At 55.5% G+C, this 16,775-nt stretch overlaps 1 protein-coding gene across 2 annotated transcripts; it reads left to right on the top strand.

Annotated features, from left to right (window-relative positions):
* The first annotated feature begins 3,622 nt into the window (after positions 1 to 3,622).
* On the top strand, positions 3,623 to 16,736 carry CLN8 (CLN8 transmembrane ER and ERGIC protein). Of its 2 annotated transcripts, none has more exons than XM_068532149.1 (3): positions 3,623 to 3,993; positions 8,472 to 9,095; positions 15,297 to 16,736. In XM_068532149.1, the coding sequence occupies exons 2-3, from the start codon at positions 8,487 to 8,489 to the stop codon at positions 15,594 to 15,596; spliced, it is 909 nt and encodes a 302-aa protein (XP_068388250.1). In that variant the 5' UTR covers positions 3,623 to 3,993; positions 8,472 to 8,486; the 3' UTR covers positions 15,597 to 16,736. The 2 variants fall into 2 exon arrangements, with proteins under 2 accessions (XP_068388250.1, XP_068388251.1); XM_068532150.1 differs by lacking the exon at positions 3,623 to 3,993 and adding an exon at positions 4,022 to 4,209.
* The last annotated feature ends 39 nt before the right edge of the window (positions 16,737 to 16,775 follow it).

Raw genomic sequence — 16,775 nt, 5'->3', positions numbered from 1 at the left:
TATATTTGATCTGTGTATCACATTGTGCTGTGTTTGGAGGGTGGGGGAAGGGAGGACGAATTTTGAGCCTGTACTTTTGTTTCTAAAATAGTAACCGAGGTGAAAGATCAAGGGTATTAATCTCTCTGTGGATATGAATTAAGCATTTCTCAAAGTTGCACTTGACCCTCCAGGTCACCTGGATACCATCTGGTACCAACCCAAGAGATGGAACTGGACCCACTAGTTTGGGGGCCTCTCTGCAGGGTTTCAGTTTGTAACTGGGGCACTTTCCCCCCCGGCCCCCCCATGGCTGACGTTTCTCTGTTGAGACTCCGCCCAATGCATCATCGTAGTGCGTGTAGCATTACCTCCGGCCCCAACCCACTAGATGCCCATGGCACCTCCGCCCCACCCCCACCGGCTGTGAAAACCAAAAATGTCCAGACTTGGCCCTGAGGGAGGTGGTCTAGCTAATTAAGGATGCACTCTGGTGGACCCCACAAGCACAGCCTGGCTCTGTAGCCCTTGAACCAATATAATCTTATCGAGGCGTTTTTAAAAACTGGTTGTTCCGGTGTTTGGCCAACTGAGATTTAAGGATTCTTTGTGTGCCAAGATAATTACAGCCATTAGCTTCAAGGTCATCATTTGCAACAGAGAGAACCCGGCCCTGACTTATATGACACTCAAGGAGCAGAAGCCTTGATGCTGGAAGAGATGTTAGACCAGTCTCATCTTTTCGTGTTTGTGGCTCAGAGAGGTTAATCCACCTTTCCAGGGTTACAAGCCAATAGGAGTAAAATCTGGAAGAGTCGAGCCCCCAGTCTGAGCCTTTAGCACATTTTGAGACTCTTGGATTCAAGCCATAGGCACCATGTTCTGTGGTTCAAAATATGTTTTTCAGAAAAAGAAATGGACATAATGAATACTCAGAGGAGCAGGAATGATTCTAAGAAGACACGTTTTTCTATGAAAAATGTTTTTTCTTTCCCGGAAGCTTTCATTTTGCCACAGTTGTGAAGGAAAGTGTTTTCATGGCACTAGTTAAAGCACAGTGAGGCAGCTCTAATTCAGGGCACCACGGAGACCAGCATCACGGGGTGTAGGGACCAGCACCACGGGGCCTGCGGCGGTGGTGGTGGGGGGGACTGGCTTAGCTCCGAATACAACAGGGACGAGTGGGGATCACAGCCAAGGCGCAGGGTGTGTGTCTGGGGTGGTGGTGGACCGGACATGACTAGGAGCAAACGTCAAGGCCAGGGCCATTCGGAACAGGATGGACCCAGCAGGACACTTGCTGAAGGCAAGCTCAGGTGATCACACAGCTGAGATGGGGCAGGAGGAATCTGATCAGATATCGGGCGGGGGGGGGGGGGGGCGGTGGTGGTGGTGGTTTTGCTAAAGTTGAACTAACCACGCAGGGACAGACCCAAGGTCAGGCCTTGAGGACGGAGAGAAGCCCAGCTAGCGCTGGGTCAGGGAGAGAGACCCCGCTCACTGGTATTCAGAAATCCAGAGGCCTGTGCTTGTTTATGACCCATCGTCCGCAGATGGCGAGCCTGGGTTCCAGGGCTTTAAACTGCTGTTCGGAAGCAGGGTGTGGGGAACATCTGCGCTCCAGAGCCAGCCATGCTCTCTTCTGAGTAACTCCCGGGTTTAAAACTGGGGAGACCCCTCCCTCCCTCACCAGCTTATTTCTTAGAAAGAAATGGGCACAGAGGAGAAATCGCACCACCCCTCTGCTTATGTCTTTTAAAAGCCTGTTTTTTCTTGATTAAACAAACAATGAGCATGTATTACTTATACGATCAAAAAAAAGAGATGCCGTCCTGGCCACCTCCTCTAAAAGGTGAGTTTTTAGTCCTCTTCTCCAAGTCCTCACGGCGTAAAACCCCAAAACTCAGCCTCATCCTGAGCTGCTGTAGGAAGCAGGACGAGTCACAGCCTCACCGACGTAAACCTCAGTTTCCTCATCTAAGACACATGGGTAAGAGCATCCAAGAGCGTGCCGTGCAGCTGAGGTGGGACTGGACCATTTACAGAAAGGGCTTAGCTTGATGTCACACACACAGTGACCTTGCTGTCGGGCAGGGAGAGGGATGGAGCCGGGAGGAGATGGACCTCGGGAGGCCAGTGGCCAGGCTGGAAACATGGGTGCCTCATTGGGGATGACAGGTTGTGAGCAGGAATCAGGGTGCATTTCATTCAAAGTCTTCTCAGTTCTGCTGGGTTATGTATCACCAGTTATACCTGTAAATTTTGAAAGAAATGATGGTTTTTATCAGGATGCTTTAAAGATAGCAGAGCAGAAAGACACAATCCTTGAACAAGCTGAGGAATTTACCGCCTGCATGACTAAGCAGGTCATCACCTGACCCTCCTGAGCCCCAGTTCCTCCTTTGAAAGGCGGGCCTGGGCACTACAGAGAAACAGAGAATGAAGGCAGGCACCGTGGAGGTGGTGGCACCGCGAGCACTTACGTCTATTTTCACAGGACACTTAGGACTCCGGGTTTAGCCTCAGCCTAGACGAGGATCAGAAAAGCAGCCTAATTTGAGCGTGAATGTAAACCTCCCCAATGCGCTGAATTTTCAAGGGGCGTTGATAATTTAAACACCTATTTCGTCCTCAGAGAAGTCCTGAGAGGTAGCTGAAGCAGTGGTTCTCCGCACCACCTCACAGGGAAGGGGACAGCACAAAACAAGCGAGTCTCTGGGCTGTCATGCTTTTAATTCAACTCTGTAAAACGACTGCGTGCCTCTCATACAGGAGGCTGGGGGGTAGGTGCAGGGAGGGGAGCGGGACAAAGACGACCCGCGGTGCGATTTCACTTGTTCTTTCCGCAGACGTGCACTGGGCACCAGTGACGTGCCGAGCCCGTTCCAGGGCTGGGGATAAAAGACTGACAAGACCACGTTCCCCTCTCATGCGGCTGGCATTTTAGTCAGAGGACACAGAAAATCAACAAATAACTAGAGAAACCCATGAAAGTACAGAAGGCCCAGTGGTGATAAGTACCCTACAGTAAGAAAGGCTGCGGGGTGAGACCGTGGGGACACGTGAGCTTCGGGGCGCCCCCGGCCAGGCGGGCGTCCACCTTCACACCCGAGGCCGGGCTCCAGGTTAAGCAGGTTCTCTCAACCTCTCCCAGCTGGCGGGGCTGGAGCCCAGGGCTGTCCGACTCCAAGCTGGGGAGGCTGCGCCAGGTTCAGGGCCCCTCGGCTGCATCTTCTGCGGTCCTCGCGGGCGGGAGGCCGCGGGCGGGGAGGACGCCGGCTGGCGGTTCACACGCCCATCCCACACCCGGCGGGACGCACTCCGCCGACCACAGGCGCCGCCTGCTGAGCAATGCCAGCTGCTGCCCCGTCACAACCAGCGACCCGCGGGCCGCATGCCCAGCCGGGGCCCAGATGCGGTTCCGAGCGCGGGGCCGGCCTGGGTGGAGGGGAGCCGGGTCCCCTGCCCACGGCCGCCGGGAGTAGGGAAGAGAAACTGCACTTGACCCTGCTTCCCGGGAACCGTGGCCTCGGGCCGGCCTCTGCGCGTGGACCCGGCGGGGCCGCAGGGCTGAGTCAGGGCTGCGCGGCCCAGCGGGCCTTCCGGGGGGCTGGGCTTCGGGGTCACATGGGGGCTCTGCCGGGTCCTGTCCGCAGGCCGGGGCGGTGGGCACAGAGGAGTTGCCGGGCCGCGCCCCTCAGGCGGCCCCAGGACCCCAGCGCGTGTGCAGTCGGCTAGGGCGACCCCTTCCTTGCTCACCACTGTTCGGGAGGAATCAACCTGGGGCGTGAGGGGTGTGTTCGGGGCCGGCTCACTGTAGAGGCGGGAGAGGCGGGGCGCCTCCGCCCGCCCCCCAGCGGCCTTGGTAGCCTTCCACGACGCGTCCGCGCTGGTGGTACGGCCCGCGGCCCCCCGCCGTTCCCCGCCTTGGTAGCGACCGGCCGCCGCTAGGCCCCGCCCCCCGGGTGCGCATGCGCGGCGACTGCGCCCGGGTCGTGACACAGCCGTGCGCAGGTAAGCGCCGGGCGGGAGCGGGGGTGGGGTCTCCGGGTCCAGTCGGCGTCTCCTTCGGGAGCTGAGAGCCCCCAGTCCTGGCGCGGAGGAGCCCCGCTTTCCCCGCGTGCGGCCCGCGGTGCTTGGCGGCCCTGCCTGGACTGTGGGCGGTGGGGCGGGGTCCGGCTCTCCGTCCTCAGGTGGGCCTGGCAGAGGCTCAGGTCGCCCCATCTGCAGGTGGGTTGGGCGGGGGTCCGGTCGCTCCGTCTGCAGGCGGGGCGGGCAGAGGTCCGGCAGCTCCGCCCGCAGGTGAGCCGGGCGTGGGCTCAGGCCTCGGTTCGGGCCGCGGTGGGAGGGGTGCAGGCGGCCGGCCCGCGGGCAGCGAGCCCGAGAGAGGACCCTGGCAGACGGGCCGAGACCGTCCACGGCGTGCTCTCTGTGAGACTTGTTTATATTTTCTGGATTTTGTTTTTTGAGCGTGTATTTTAACTTTGGAAAAATATGTTTACAGACTGTCGGAGTATAATTCTCAAAATGTTAGAAATGTAATTCCTGAGCAAACAGGGAGCACAGGTGAGGTTAAATCGCTGAGGAAGGACCCGGCGCGGGAAAGAGCCCGCCGGAGGCTGCCACCAGGAATGCTGGTCGGGGCGGGAGCCAGTGGGATTATCCCCTGGGGGGAGGGGCGTTAGGGCCCCTCATCACCTTATCAGTGTTGTTGGGTTGACCTCACAGACTGAAGTCTGGGCCAGTCCCTGCTGAACCGATCTGCTGTCTCCCCTGGAAAGTCTGGTGACCCTCAGGGGCTTGTGAGCGGTGACCCAGCGCGACATCAAAAAGCGTGCCGTTTCCCTCTTTCTGACCGCATTTCCAAGTTTTGGATCAGGTTAGCCCCCAGTGAACGGAAAGAGCTCACAGATGCTCGGCGTCTGTGTCAGAGCTGCAAAGGTCCTGGTGGCCCGACTCCCGTCCCCGGGTCGGGGCTGCCTGGCCGCTGCAGCACTGGAACCCACCCTCTTGTTAATTTCCTAAATTGCCCGCTTCAGTTCAGTAGAACGGCTGAAACTACCAAATCTTGTAAAGCGAAGAGCAAGATGAGGTTTGTAGGTGGATTTTTTCCCAGAGAAAATGGAGGCCTGTGCAGTCGGGACGGGCTTTCCAGCCCCCAGGAGCCCGTTCCCCCACGGCCGCGGCTCCAGCACCGCTGAGACGCAGGGGCTGCGGGGCGGGGCTCCGAGGACCCTGCACTGGAGGAGCGGGGGTCCTGGCTCTGCGGCTGCGCGGGGACGGGGACGGGGACGGCGGCCTCAGGTGCCAGGAAGAAGCCCTCGGGCTGGGCTCGAGGTGAACGGGGTGACCCAGTGCCCCCCCGTGCCGGGAGGGGTGAGGGGTGTGGTCGGGGTGGGTGGCTGCCGAGCCCTGGAGCTCTGCCTGCCTCTGGTCTGTGCCGCCTTCCGGAGCAGGGCCTGGCGGTGCCCCCTAGCCACGGGGCAGCCGGGCCACCGCAGGGCTCCGGGGGGGGGGGGGCGCCTGGGTTGCTGCGGACGCCCCACCCAAGGCCTGGCCTCGTCCCCTCATGGCTCAAGTGGATCACCTACCTCGCCTGTGGGTCCCCAAGACCCAGGGCGACAGGTTGGACCAGACCAGCCGGCCCAGAAGCTCTGTGGAAGCGGCTGTGTAGGAGGGTGTGTCCGAGGCGGGTTTGAGCAGCGATCCAGATGGGGGAGAGTTGATAGGGTTTGAAGGGGGGCGAGCATTGGGTTTTTATAGGGAGTTGTTTCTGTTTCTCTGATGGCCCTGAGGGTTCCCCCGCCACTGCTCGGTCTCAGCTGAGTATTTCAGTGTCTGACCTTAGCCCGCCTGCATTTCTTTCTGTAGAAAGGCTACTAGAAGGCGTGAGGACCCAGAAGCCGGGCTGAGGTTTCTCCGTGGTGAACTTGAGAGGATGGTGGTTTTTCCTGCGTCTCTGGGGCCTTGGAGCCGGCCTCCTCCTTGGGCCTTGGCCCTGCGCCCTGGCCTCCACCCTGGGCCCACGCCTCAGAAGCAGGCTTCTCCCGCATGCCCGGAGCCTGAGGCTGGCGGGCTGCTCTTTGTGCTGTAGCCTCGCTTGTCCACTCTCCGTCCCCTCTCAGGCCCTGCCCCGGCCCTCAGGACCCCACGTCTCCTTGTGCCTCTTGCTGGGAGGAGGAGGAAAAGGGGCTGTTTCAGGCTTTCTCTCCAGGATAATCAGGGTTTGTTGGGTTGAGGCACAGAAGAGCCTCTCAGGCCTTCAGGACACTGCCTGCTTTAGGAAAAAGAAGCCACTAAACCCTCCCTCCTTGGAGTCACAGGATCTTACAGCTGGGGGGACTGGAGTTCATGCCAGTTCAGTGGTTGTGCACCTGCTTAGGGCGCCTGGGCACGTACGAAACACCGAAGCCTGGCCCCGCCCCAGGGCAGCGAAGTCAAGACCTTGGGAGGGGGCCTGGACATCCTCCTCGGTGTGGAAAGGACAGACAGACCTGCAGGTGATCTAATGCACCCGGGCCCAGAGCTCTGGGTCCTGGTCACGGTCCAATCCGAGGCCCCACTGGGTAGCTTCTTGATTTGAGGCAAGTAACTAAACCTGGGCTCTCTTCTGTCCACTGGAAATGTACGACTCCCTATTTAGCAGATTAAACCGCCTAACTGAACGTGCCTGGCACAGAGTAGGTGCTTCATATTAGCACCTGACACCCACTCTGCTGTATTTATGTGTATTTTTCGTTCCTATAGTCAGACACTGGGGTCCTGTTTTCCTAGCTCCTAAATAGTGGAACCAAGATCAGAACCCACTGTTCTGTTCTTTGGTCCCAGTGCCCTGGAGTCCCCCCAGCCTTCGTGAAGGGGCACCTATACCAGCCACTCGCCCTGGGCAAGCTTGAGTCATTGTTTTAGTCAGAGCTCCTCAGAGTCATGGGGACCCTCCCGTTTCAAGGCAGAGGTTCCACAGAAGTTAGGGGCTGGGCCAGGAGCACAGAGATGCAGTCGTGGCAAAATGGGAACTGTTGCCCAGACCGCACGACAGGCTTGTGGAGAGGACCAGGTGAAGTTTCAGGACGAGTCTGTGTTTCAGCAGAGTTTCCGGTTTGTGCAGCTGACCCTTTGTGTGGGGTTAAGTTCTTAAATTTTTTTTTTTTAATTTAATTTAATTTAATTTAATTTATTTATTTATTTATGGCTGTGTTGGGTCTTCGTTTCTGTGCGAGGGCTCTCTCCAGTTGTGGCAAGTCGGGGCCAATCTTCATCGCAGTGCGCGGGTCTCTCACTATCGCGGCCTCTCTTGTTGCGGAGCACAGGCTCCAGACGCGCAGGCTCAGTAGTTGTGGCTCACGGGCCCAGTTGCTCCGCGGCATGTGGGATCTTCCCAGACCAGGGCTCGAACCCGTGTCCCCTGCATTGGCAGGCAGATCCTCAACCACTGCGCCACCAGGGAAGCCCAGGGGTTAAGTTCTTGATGGTGCGGCTTCCCTTCTGCCCAGCGCTGAGACCGCCTCTCCCCTCCCAGTGTTCGCCCCGCCCCCGCCCCCATCAGCTTCACAGTGCGGGACCAGATGCTTCTGGATTCTGCTATGAGAGGCTCAGTCAGGTGTGGCCACAAGAGGAAAGCAAAGCTCACTATGCTCTCGGGTCCTAGAGGCAGGGCCACGCCGGGCACGTGGGGGGATGGCCAGGGGGTCAGGGGGCAGAGGACAGGACAGAGGGAAGACTGAGGGCATGGCCTTTACTGGGGTTTCCAGGGGAAAGGCAGGTGGGGTTGGGGGTACACATACGATTGGCTGGTTTTAGTGATTTTGCTGGGCTTTGGGTGACGGCTGCCCCGAGCCACCGGGCACCCCACCCGGGTGTTTCTGGCAGAGGAGTGTCACCTCCCTGGGGGCGGGGCAGGCGGAGGAGGCCGGCCCTGGCTGGGCTGTTGGCATAGGTCACAGGCGGGCTCCTGGCTGGGCCCTTGGCTGGCGGGGGGTTGTCTCTGCCCAGCCAGACGGGGCTTACGATGTCAGAGCATCACAGTAGACAGAAATATATACACACACACATAGATGTACACACACATACTCCCCTAACTGCGGAACTTGCTGTCCAGCGCAGGTGAGGGTCCAAGGAGCTCCGGATGGGGCGCTGGCTGGCAGTGTTCCCACCGTGGGTTCCGGAAGCACATCCTCCTCTAGGTGTGCTCTGTCTAGGGGACTCTGTGGGCTGTCACTGCCACCACGGGGGGCATCCACTGGAGAGTCGGGACCGTGTCTCTTTCCTGCGCCGTCCACGCCCGCCCCTTCCGTCCTTCGTGTCACTTTCTCGTGCTCCTGTCCCGCCAGCGGATGTTTTCTTGCTCTGTTTCTGTGTCACTGAATACACATAAGCATGAGGAGAAGAGTTGTTAACATCCGTTTTGTGACGGTGTCTCTGTGGTGCTGGAGCAGCCTTGTGTCCCGGCTCCTTCCAGCCAGCGGAGGGTCAAGGCTCTTTTCTTTGTCCAGGTGGAGGATGGGCGCATGAGGGTCCCGGGGCCGTGGCCTGGCGCAGCGTGTGGACCCCGGCCCAGCCTCTGCGACATCAGCAGCATGAGCCTCCCGAGCAGCGGGCCGGCGGGCAGCATCTTTGACCTGGACTGCACCTCTGGGCAGGTCCGCTGGGCACTGGTGGCCGCCGGGTGCGCCTTCTACCTGGGCGTCTTTGTGGCCTGCCACCAGCTGTCATCCTCCCTGAACGCCACCTACCGCTCCCTGGAGGCCCGGGAGCAGGTCTTCTGGAACCTGGCGGCCACGCGTGCAGTCTTTGGCATCCAGGGCACCGCGGCGGGGCTACGGGCGCTGCTGCTGGACCCCGTGCTCCAGGCCGACAAAGTGCTCGGCCAGCAGAACTGGTGCTGGTTCCACATCGCCACGGCAACCGGCTTCTTCCTCTTCGAGAACCTCGCACTCCACGTGTCCAATGCGCGATTCCGCACATTCGACGGGTTTCTGGCCGTCCACCACCTCTTCGCCTTCCTCGGGTTTCTCGGCTCCGTGGTCAACCTCCAAGCTGGCCACTACCTGCCCATGATCACGCTGCTCCTGGAGATGAGCACTCCCTTCACCTGCATCTCCTGGATGCTCCTAAAGGTAGGCGCTCCCCAGACGGCCTGGGCCCCCCCGCGGCATCTGCGCTCCGCAGCGGGAGGGGAGCGGCTAGTGTGGCACCTTCACCCCGCTTGATGCCCGTGTTGCTGGTCCCTTGTGGCCTGTGCTGTCACAGCATCACCAGGCTGGATTAGAGTATTACAATCTGTAAGAAGCTCATTTTCATTGAATTCCATTTTAATCATTTTAAACAACTCTTTTAGGCTTCCTGCCCCATTGCAAAAGAAGACTCGGTGGATCGTGTGTCTTACTCAGTAGGCAGTATTTGCAAGCCCTAGAAAACATGCTTTTTCTTTGTTTCAAATATTTTTAAAAAAACAGTATATGTCTACATACATATCTTTTAAAATTTTTATTTCACATTATGTTATCTTACACCCAACATGAGATCTGCCCTCTTCACAAATCTTTAAGTGTCCAGCACGTTATCGTCAGCTGTAGGCACAGGTGCACAGCAGGCCTCTGGAGCTTATTTGTCTTGTCTGATTGAAACTTCACGCCTGTTGGTCAGTAACTCGCCGCTTCCCCTTCCTCCAGCCCCTGGCAACTGCCATCCACACTTTGATTCTAGGAACTGGACTATTTCAGATGCCTCATATAAGTGGACTCCTGCCATATTTCTCTTCTGTACCTGGTTTATTTCGCTGAGTGAATGTCCTCAAGGTCCAGCCATGTCATTGCACATTGAAGGGTTTCCTTCTTTTCTCAGGCTGAACAGTTTTCCATTACGTGTGTGAAAGCACACCTTCCTTGGGTGTTTCAGTCTTAGTTACTGTGAATGAACGTAGAGGTGCTAATATCTCCTCCACATTCTGATTTCGATTCCTTTACTGGGTCATCAGGTAGTTCTGTTTTTAGAAAATAAACCGCCCCCACTGTTTTCCACAGCGGTTGCACCGTTTTGTATTCCCACCAGCAGTGCACAGAGGTCCAGTTTCTCCACATCCTCACCAACGCTTGTTGTCTTTTTTTCTCTGATGACATCTCACTGGCTTTTGATTTGCATTTCCCTGATGACTGGTGACAGTGAGCATTTATTCGTCTATCTGTTGGCCATTTGTATGTCGTCTTTGGAAAACTGTTCAAGGCCTTAGCCCATTTTTAACTCAGATTCTTTGTTATTTTTTACTGTTGAGTTGTAGTTCTTTATATATGTTCAAGATTAATCTCTTATTACACATATGGTTGGCAAATATTTTCTCCCACTTGGTAGATTGCCTTTTCACTCTGTTGATTGTTTCCTTTGCTGTGAAGCTTTTTAGTTTGATGTTGTCCCAATTGTTTATTTTTGTTTTTGTTGTATGTGTTCTTGGTATCATATTCATGAAATCATTGCCAAAACCAACGCCATGAAACTTTTTCCTTATGTTTTCTTTTAGGAGTTTTGGGTCTTACATTTCCGCCTTCAAGTTGATTTTTGTGTAAGGTGTGAGATAAGGGTTCAGTTTCATTCTTTTGCATGTGAATGTCCAGTTTTCCCAGCAACATCGATTGAAGGGACTACCCCTTTCCTGCTGTGAGTTTTAGGCACCTTGTTGAAGATCAGTTGGCCATGTCTGTGTGGATGTTTTCTGGGCTCTCGATGCTGTTCCACTGGTCTGTGTGTTTGTCTGTATGGCAGTTCATGCAGTTTTGATTTCTGTAGCTTTGTAATATCGTTTGAAATCAGGAAACGTGGTGCCTCCAGCTTTGTTCTTTTTCTCAAGATTGATTTGGCTATTGGGGTCTTTTGTGGTTTCCTGTGAATTTTAGAAATCTTTTTTGTTAAAAATGCCACTGGGATTTTGGCAGGGGTTGCATTGAACCTGTAGAGTGTAGATTACTTTGGTGACCTCCCTAGTGAGTTTTTTTTGTTTTTTTATTTTTGACTGCATTGGGTTTTCGTTGCTGCACGCGGACTTTCTCTAGTTGTGGCGAGTGGGGGCTACTCTTTGTTGTGGTGCACGGGCTTCTTATTGCGGTGGCTTCTCTTGTTGTGGAGCTCGGGCTCTAGATATGCGGGCTCATTAGTTGTGGCTCGCAGGCTCTAGAGCGCAGGCTTAGTAGTTGTGGTACATGGGCTTAGTTGCTCCGTGGCACGTGGGATCTTCCCAGACCCGGGACCAAACCCGTGTCCCCTGCATTGGCAGGCGGATTCTTTTTTTTTTTTTTTTTTTTTTTTTTAATAAATTTATTTATTTATTTTTGGCTGGGTTGGGTCTTCGTTTCTGTGCAAAGGCTTTCTCCAGTTGCGGTGAGCGGGGGCCACTCTTCATTGTGGTGCGCGGGCCTCTCACTGTCGCGGCCTCTCTTGTTGCGGAGCACAGGCTCCAGACGCGCAGGCTCAGTAGTTGTGGCTCACGGGCTTAGTTGCTCCGTGGCATGTGGGATCTTCCCGGACCAGGGCTCGAACCCATGTCCCCTGCATTGGCAGGCAGATTCTCAACCACTGTGCCACCAGGGAAGCCCAGCAGGCGGATTCTTAACCACTGCACCACCAGGGAGGTCCCCCTAGTGATATTGTAGTTCAATTATTGTATTCTTCAGCTCCTTGATTTCTGTTTGGTACTTTTTTTTACATTTCCATCTCTTCGTTGACATTCCACTTGTTCCCACGTGTTCTTTTGACCTCGGCGAGCACCCTTATGACAGATGCTTTTAATTCTGTCGGGTACATCGTGTGACTGCTCTCCGGTAGGGTTTGGAGATTTGTCTCATTCCTTGGTTTGGAGCGTCTTTGCCTGATTCTTCATTTTCCGTGACTCTCTGTTGGTGTCTGTGCATTAGACAAAGCAGACGCCTCTCCCTGGCCTCACGACTGTCCTCACCCAGGAGAAATCCCACCAGTCAGCCTAGCCAGAGCCCTGGAGGTTCTCCATCGACTTTCTCCCTCCCCAGGGAAGGGCAGGCAGCTGTGGCTTCTGTCTGCTTACATGTCCGATCCTGGGTGGGGCAAGGCTGTGTGTCCACCAGCCCAGGCCACCGCCTCCGCCCCTCTGCCAGCTGGACTGTGGGCCAGCGGCCAGGGAGCCCCTCCAAACAGCTGGGGGGCTGGACACGTGGACCAGCTCCTCCCTCTTCTGCGTGAAGCTGTGAGCCGAGGGTCTCTTCCTGACCCCAGGGTGCTGCCCGGGTCCCTGCCCGCTTTGGCAAGTCTGTCCTGGGTGCAGGGCCCTGTCGATGGGCCCCTGATTCCTCACGACAGAGTTTGTCTGTGAACTGCTGCTCAGCCAGGCCTCCTCCTGGTGCCCCTCATGCATCAGGCACCCGGGCGGGAGTCTCCGGAAGTTCCTCCCCAGGTGGGGTTGGGCCCACTGCTCGGGAAGAAGACAGACCCCAGCTGTGGGGCGGCCACCAGAGGGAGGCACTTTGTTTGGGGTTTTTTTCTGTTTTCTCTAAAGTGTTCGGGTGCTGTTCGTTCAGGATGGAAAAGGGTGGTCCCAGAACCCACTTCTTCCCGCTCGCCATGTTCACCACGCGGCCCGGGACCCCATGGCAAAGCTGTCCCCTCGGCTAAGACAGCTCAGGGCCCGTGTGCCTACGCAGACATGGTCTTGGTCTAGTTCAGATACTACTGAACCTTGTGAGTAAACGCCGTGTAAAACGTTGAAATCCTTATAAGCTTTTCATAAAGCTGCTAAGTTCTTGCTTAGTTGGGCATCAGGGTCCAGGAATCCTCACCATCGGGGTCTGATTTGATGAGATACAGACGGATGTCAGGACCAGGTGTCACCACTAATTTAACGTAGTTTACACCCCAAACGGGCTCATGCTTCCATTTCCTCCTGCAATTTGATTCTGAAATGTTGTTTAGAAATAATAATAAATGAATTACACACTCAAACACCTAAACATGATTCATCCACGGAGACACTAGTCTAGATGCAAATGACATGGTATAAAAAACAGTCAATTTATGTGTAAGTAAGTATACACCAGGAACACTACCTGCTGGGACCCCAGCTATACAAAGTAACCTTTGCACGGTTAAGTCTCACTTTGTTACTGACCCTGCTTTTCTCAAAGCATTTGGTGATGTTGAACCCAAAAATTTCAGTGTCTGAGTAGGACCAAAAATGCTCAGTTCTCAAGCTTGGAGTTTTCTAAACTTAATGTAATTACTGTATGAGTAGAAGTTCATGCTTCTGGTATGAACATTAGGAATTTAGGATGACTGCTTTTAGTAAGTGGGGAAGATAATGGAAAGGAGTACATCTTGTGAACTTTGAAGGAAGCGGCAAGTGGAAAGAAGACAGCTTGCTGGCCAGTGCCTGCAAGGTTGGAAGGGTGAGCAGTGCCCCAGCCCCCAAGCACATGTAGCTCACTGCAGTTTGTATGTTCACCCCGAGACACGCTTAGCTCACCTTCCCACTCTACAGTTTGTACATTTAACGTCCTTCAGGCCAGAGCAAAGGCTAAATCTTTCCCACGTGAGGAATCTGTCATTGAGAACCTCAAACCTAAAGTGTTTTTGCGTTTGAGAAACATTGTTTTTTTGTCTAATTGTACAGTTCAAGGAATTTTACTTGTATAAGTCATGATTCTAGCATAACGTGGAGAATGCCTACCCATGCAATGAGTATAAAACTATTTCTGTAAAACTGTTTTTTTTTCCCTAGTACTCTATGGTTTTCTTTTCCTTTTAAGCATTGATATTTAGTCCATTTGGAAAGTATGTTTAAGTAAGATCCAACTGGATTTTCCCAGGAGGTGAGCAAGAATCCTGATGTAGTTACATTATCCATCCTTTCCCTGGGGGTTCGAAATGCCGCCCAGTGCCAACTCGCCATGTATCTTATCCATTTCTGCATTTTGCATTGTTTATCTGTTTTTTGCACTCTTATTTCTGAAGCATCATTGTATCTTGTTATTTGCTGAGGCACCTTCAGCCCTCCTTGCTCTTGTGCGTTTACTCCACTGCGTGAGTGGCGTTAAAGTTGTTACAAGTTGATAAAAACTACTGATGTATTCTCTTATTTGGACTAAATCTGTGGATGCATTCAAGGAGGGAAGATGTAACGTCTTCTGAGTGTTTTCCATCCAAGGACATAACGTGCCTCGTTTCATCCAAGACTTCTTTTAAGTCCCTCTGCAGTGATGGTCTCATTCCCAGAAGCAGGGGAAATGTATATTAAAAAATTGAAGAAGTGAGGTCCGTCATCTCCTTCGTTTGCTTGCTTCCCTGCCTTGCAGACCTCTGGGTCGCCCAGAGGCGGATCATCCAGGCAGGAGGTTGGGTTCTTTTTGCAGGATGTTAGTCCCCCGACCAGGGATTGAACCCGCGCCCTCGGCAGTGAGAGCGCAGAGTCTTAACCACCGGACCGCCAGGGAATTCCCCTTTCTTTCTCTTTTAAAATGTGGTCCCTCCAGAGGTCAGTTGCCGTGTCCCCCTGTGGCTCCGCAGGTGCGGCCGCAGTGAGGCCGTGCCCATTCGCAGCGTCACCGGGCTGCTTGCCTGGCGAGGCGTCCCCGCCTTCCCGGCCCCTCCCCCGCTGCCCCCTTTCCTCCTGCAAGTGCCAGACGTGCCCCTACCCTGGGGAGGCGGTGTCGGGGCGGGGAGCTGCCCAGGAGGACGCTCCAGCCTGGGCAGAGCGCAGCGGGGAGAGGCCGGTGTGCACAAGCTCATGGGTCCGAGGTGTGTGGGCTGCCCTGGTACCTCCTGTCCTGGTGCCGGGCTGTCCAGGTGCTGACGTCCCTGCCACAGTGTCCCACCTCTGTGCCCACAGTCTGCTGTATAGCGTTTTCAAGTTCCCTGTTTGGTTTTAGCTACAGCTAGTTTTAATGTGAATTTAGAATAATTTTAAGGCAAGTCCATTTGGGCTTGTGTCCAAGGGCTACTGGGGTAAAAATACCGAAAAGCAAAGAAGTGAGGACACACATGTCATCCTGAGCTTGTCTCCTCTGAGAGCGTTTGCCCCCGGGGCCCGGGGAGCCTGGTTGGACACGCCCGGCGTGTCTTCCGGCTTCACTGGGTCAGCGTTGCTTAGTTGCTCGATGTGTGCACGGTCAAGGGAGGAAGCGCCGGAGGTGAGCTTGGAAGGGAGTGGACTTTCCTTCCGGGGGCGCGGGTGGGCAGGGGGCGCGGGCGGGCAGGAGGCGCCGCGCTTCGTGGGTCTGCGGGCGGCTGGGCGGGGCCGGGAGGGGGCGGGGACAGCCTGGCGCCGCGGAGCCGAGTCCGGCACCCTGACCCCGCTCTGCCCGCAGGCCGGCTGTGCGGACTCGCTGCTCTGGAGGCTGAACCAGTGGCTGATGGTCCACCTCTTCCACTGCCGGATGGTCCTCACCTACCACATGTGGTGGGTGTGCCTGGGCCACTGGGACGGCCTGGCCCGCAGCCTCTTCCCGCCGCACTGGGCGCTCTTCGTGGTCGGGCTGGGCCTCCTCACGGTCCTCCTCAACCCCTACTGGACCCGCAAGAAGACGCAGCAGCTACTCAACCCCGTGGACTGGAACTTCGTGCCTGGCCGCCCCAACGGGCCGGCGCCGCCCAAGAAGACGAGGTAGTGGCCTCGGCCCGGACTGTCCCCGCGGCGCTGGCCCCAGGCTGCGTGAGTACTGACTTCCACGTGGCACCGAGTACCTGCACTTGGGCGCGCCTCGGGGACAGAGTCCCGCCGTGGTGACGTCCCGGCCCGATGTGCTCATTCCCGCGAGCTTGGCCTGTCTGCGCCGTCGCCCCAAGGAGGGCCCGCGTGGACGGGTCGCACTAAAGTGTGTGTGCGTCTTACTCAACAGCCCCGTTCTTTTTAGTTGGAGAGAACTGCCCCAAGAGAACATAATCCGGTCCCTTACCCTGTTGACATTCCCAGGGCTGAGATGTAAGCCGCGTCTCGGCAGCGCCATCTCGTGGCGAGCGCGGGGCATCGGCCTGGCTTGCGGCTGGGGGCAGTGGAGGGGTCTTCTCACCAGGGAAGCTTGTCCGGCGAAGAGTTTTGTTTCCGTTTTGTGTTTCTCTGTTGACACATTAAGAGAGGTGTTAGTAATCAGATTTGTCTAGATTTTAGAGCTGTTTTTAACTAAGTTTCCAACAGGTGCCCCGCTAGACCCTAACCCCCTGGTTGGGGGGTAGTGGTCGGGGCAGAGGTCACTCCCTGCGAGCAGTGGGTGGACCTGGCCCCTTGGAGTGCCCGGCTGCAGGGTCCCCTCCTCACCTCCCGGTGACGAGCCTGGGCCCCACCTTCACTGTGTTGGGCCTGGGTGGAATCTACACGCTGACCCACAGTTTTATTGACGAATACATACTGACATTTTATTCTTGCCATGAGTGGGCAATTAAAATGAAAAGCTCGTATTTACTGACAGTGCCCTTGAACTGTTTTTGAAAAACACATTTATTGGTCTTGAAAATCATGTGTGCCTTGTGCTTGGTCTGTAACACGGCCCCTCGGAAGGGTGTGTGCTGATTTCTGGTACTGTGACTTGACTGTATTTAGGTCAGGAGATGTGATCCCTGCTTGTGTCATTTTGATAAGCGTTTTAATCCTAGAAACATCCAGCAAACCGTGTCCCTGCTGAGACTCCTCTCTCCCTCGCTGAAGACCCTGGGCACCCGCTGCCCACTCTCCTGTCCGCAAGCGGGGGGAGCCGAGCTGGCTGTGTTTCCAGCCAGTCAGAACTTTAATAAAGTAACCGATGTTTACAGAATGCGAAAGCATGTCCGTTCTTATCTCTCAACACTGTTCA

Source organism: Eschrichtius robustus, chromosome 21, assembly GCF_028021215.1.
Source record: "Eschrichtius robustus isolate mEscRob2 chromosome 21, mEscRob2.pri, whole genome shotgun sequence".
Taxonomy (NCBI): Eukaryota; Metazoa; Chordata; class Mammalia; order Artiodactyla; family Eschrichtiidae; genus Eschrichtius; species Eschrichtius robustus.
The sequence above is the reverse complement of the archived record's forward strand: the minus strand, read 5'-3'. Positions and strand labels throughout refer to the sequence as shown.

Bases quoted from the DNA above. Each gene is read 5' to 3' on its own strand.
- CLN8 (XM_068532149.1), top strand. From the start codon at position 8,487: ATGAGGGTCCCGGGGCCGTGGCCTGGCGCAGCGTGTGGACCCCGGCCC. The intron at 9,096-15,296 runs GTAGGCGCTCCC...CTCTGCCCGCAG, and splicing joins TCTCCTGGATGCTCCTAAAG to GCCGGCTGTGCGGACTCGCT.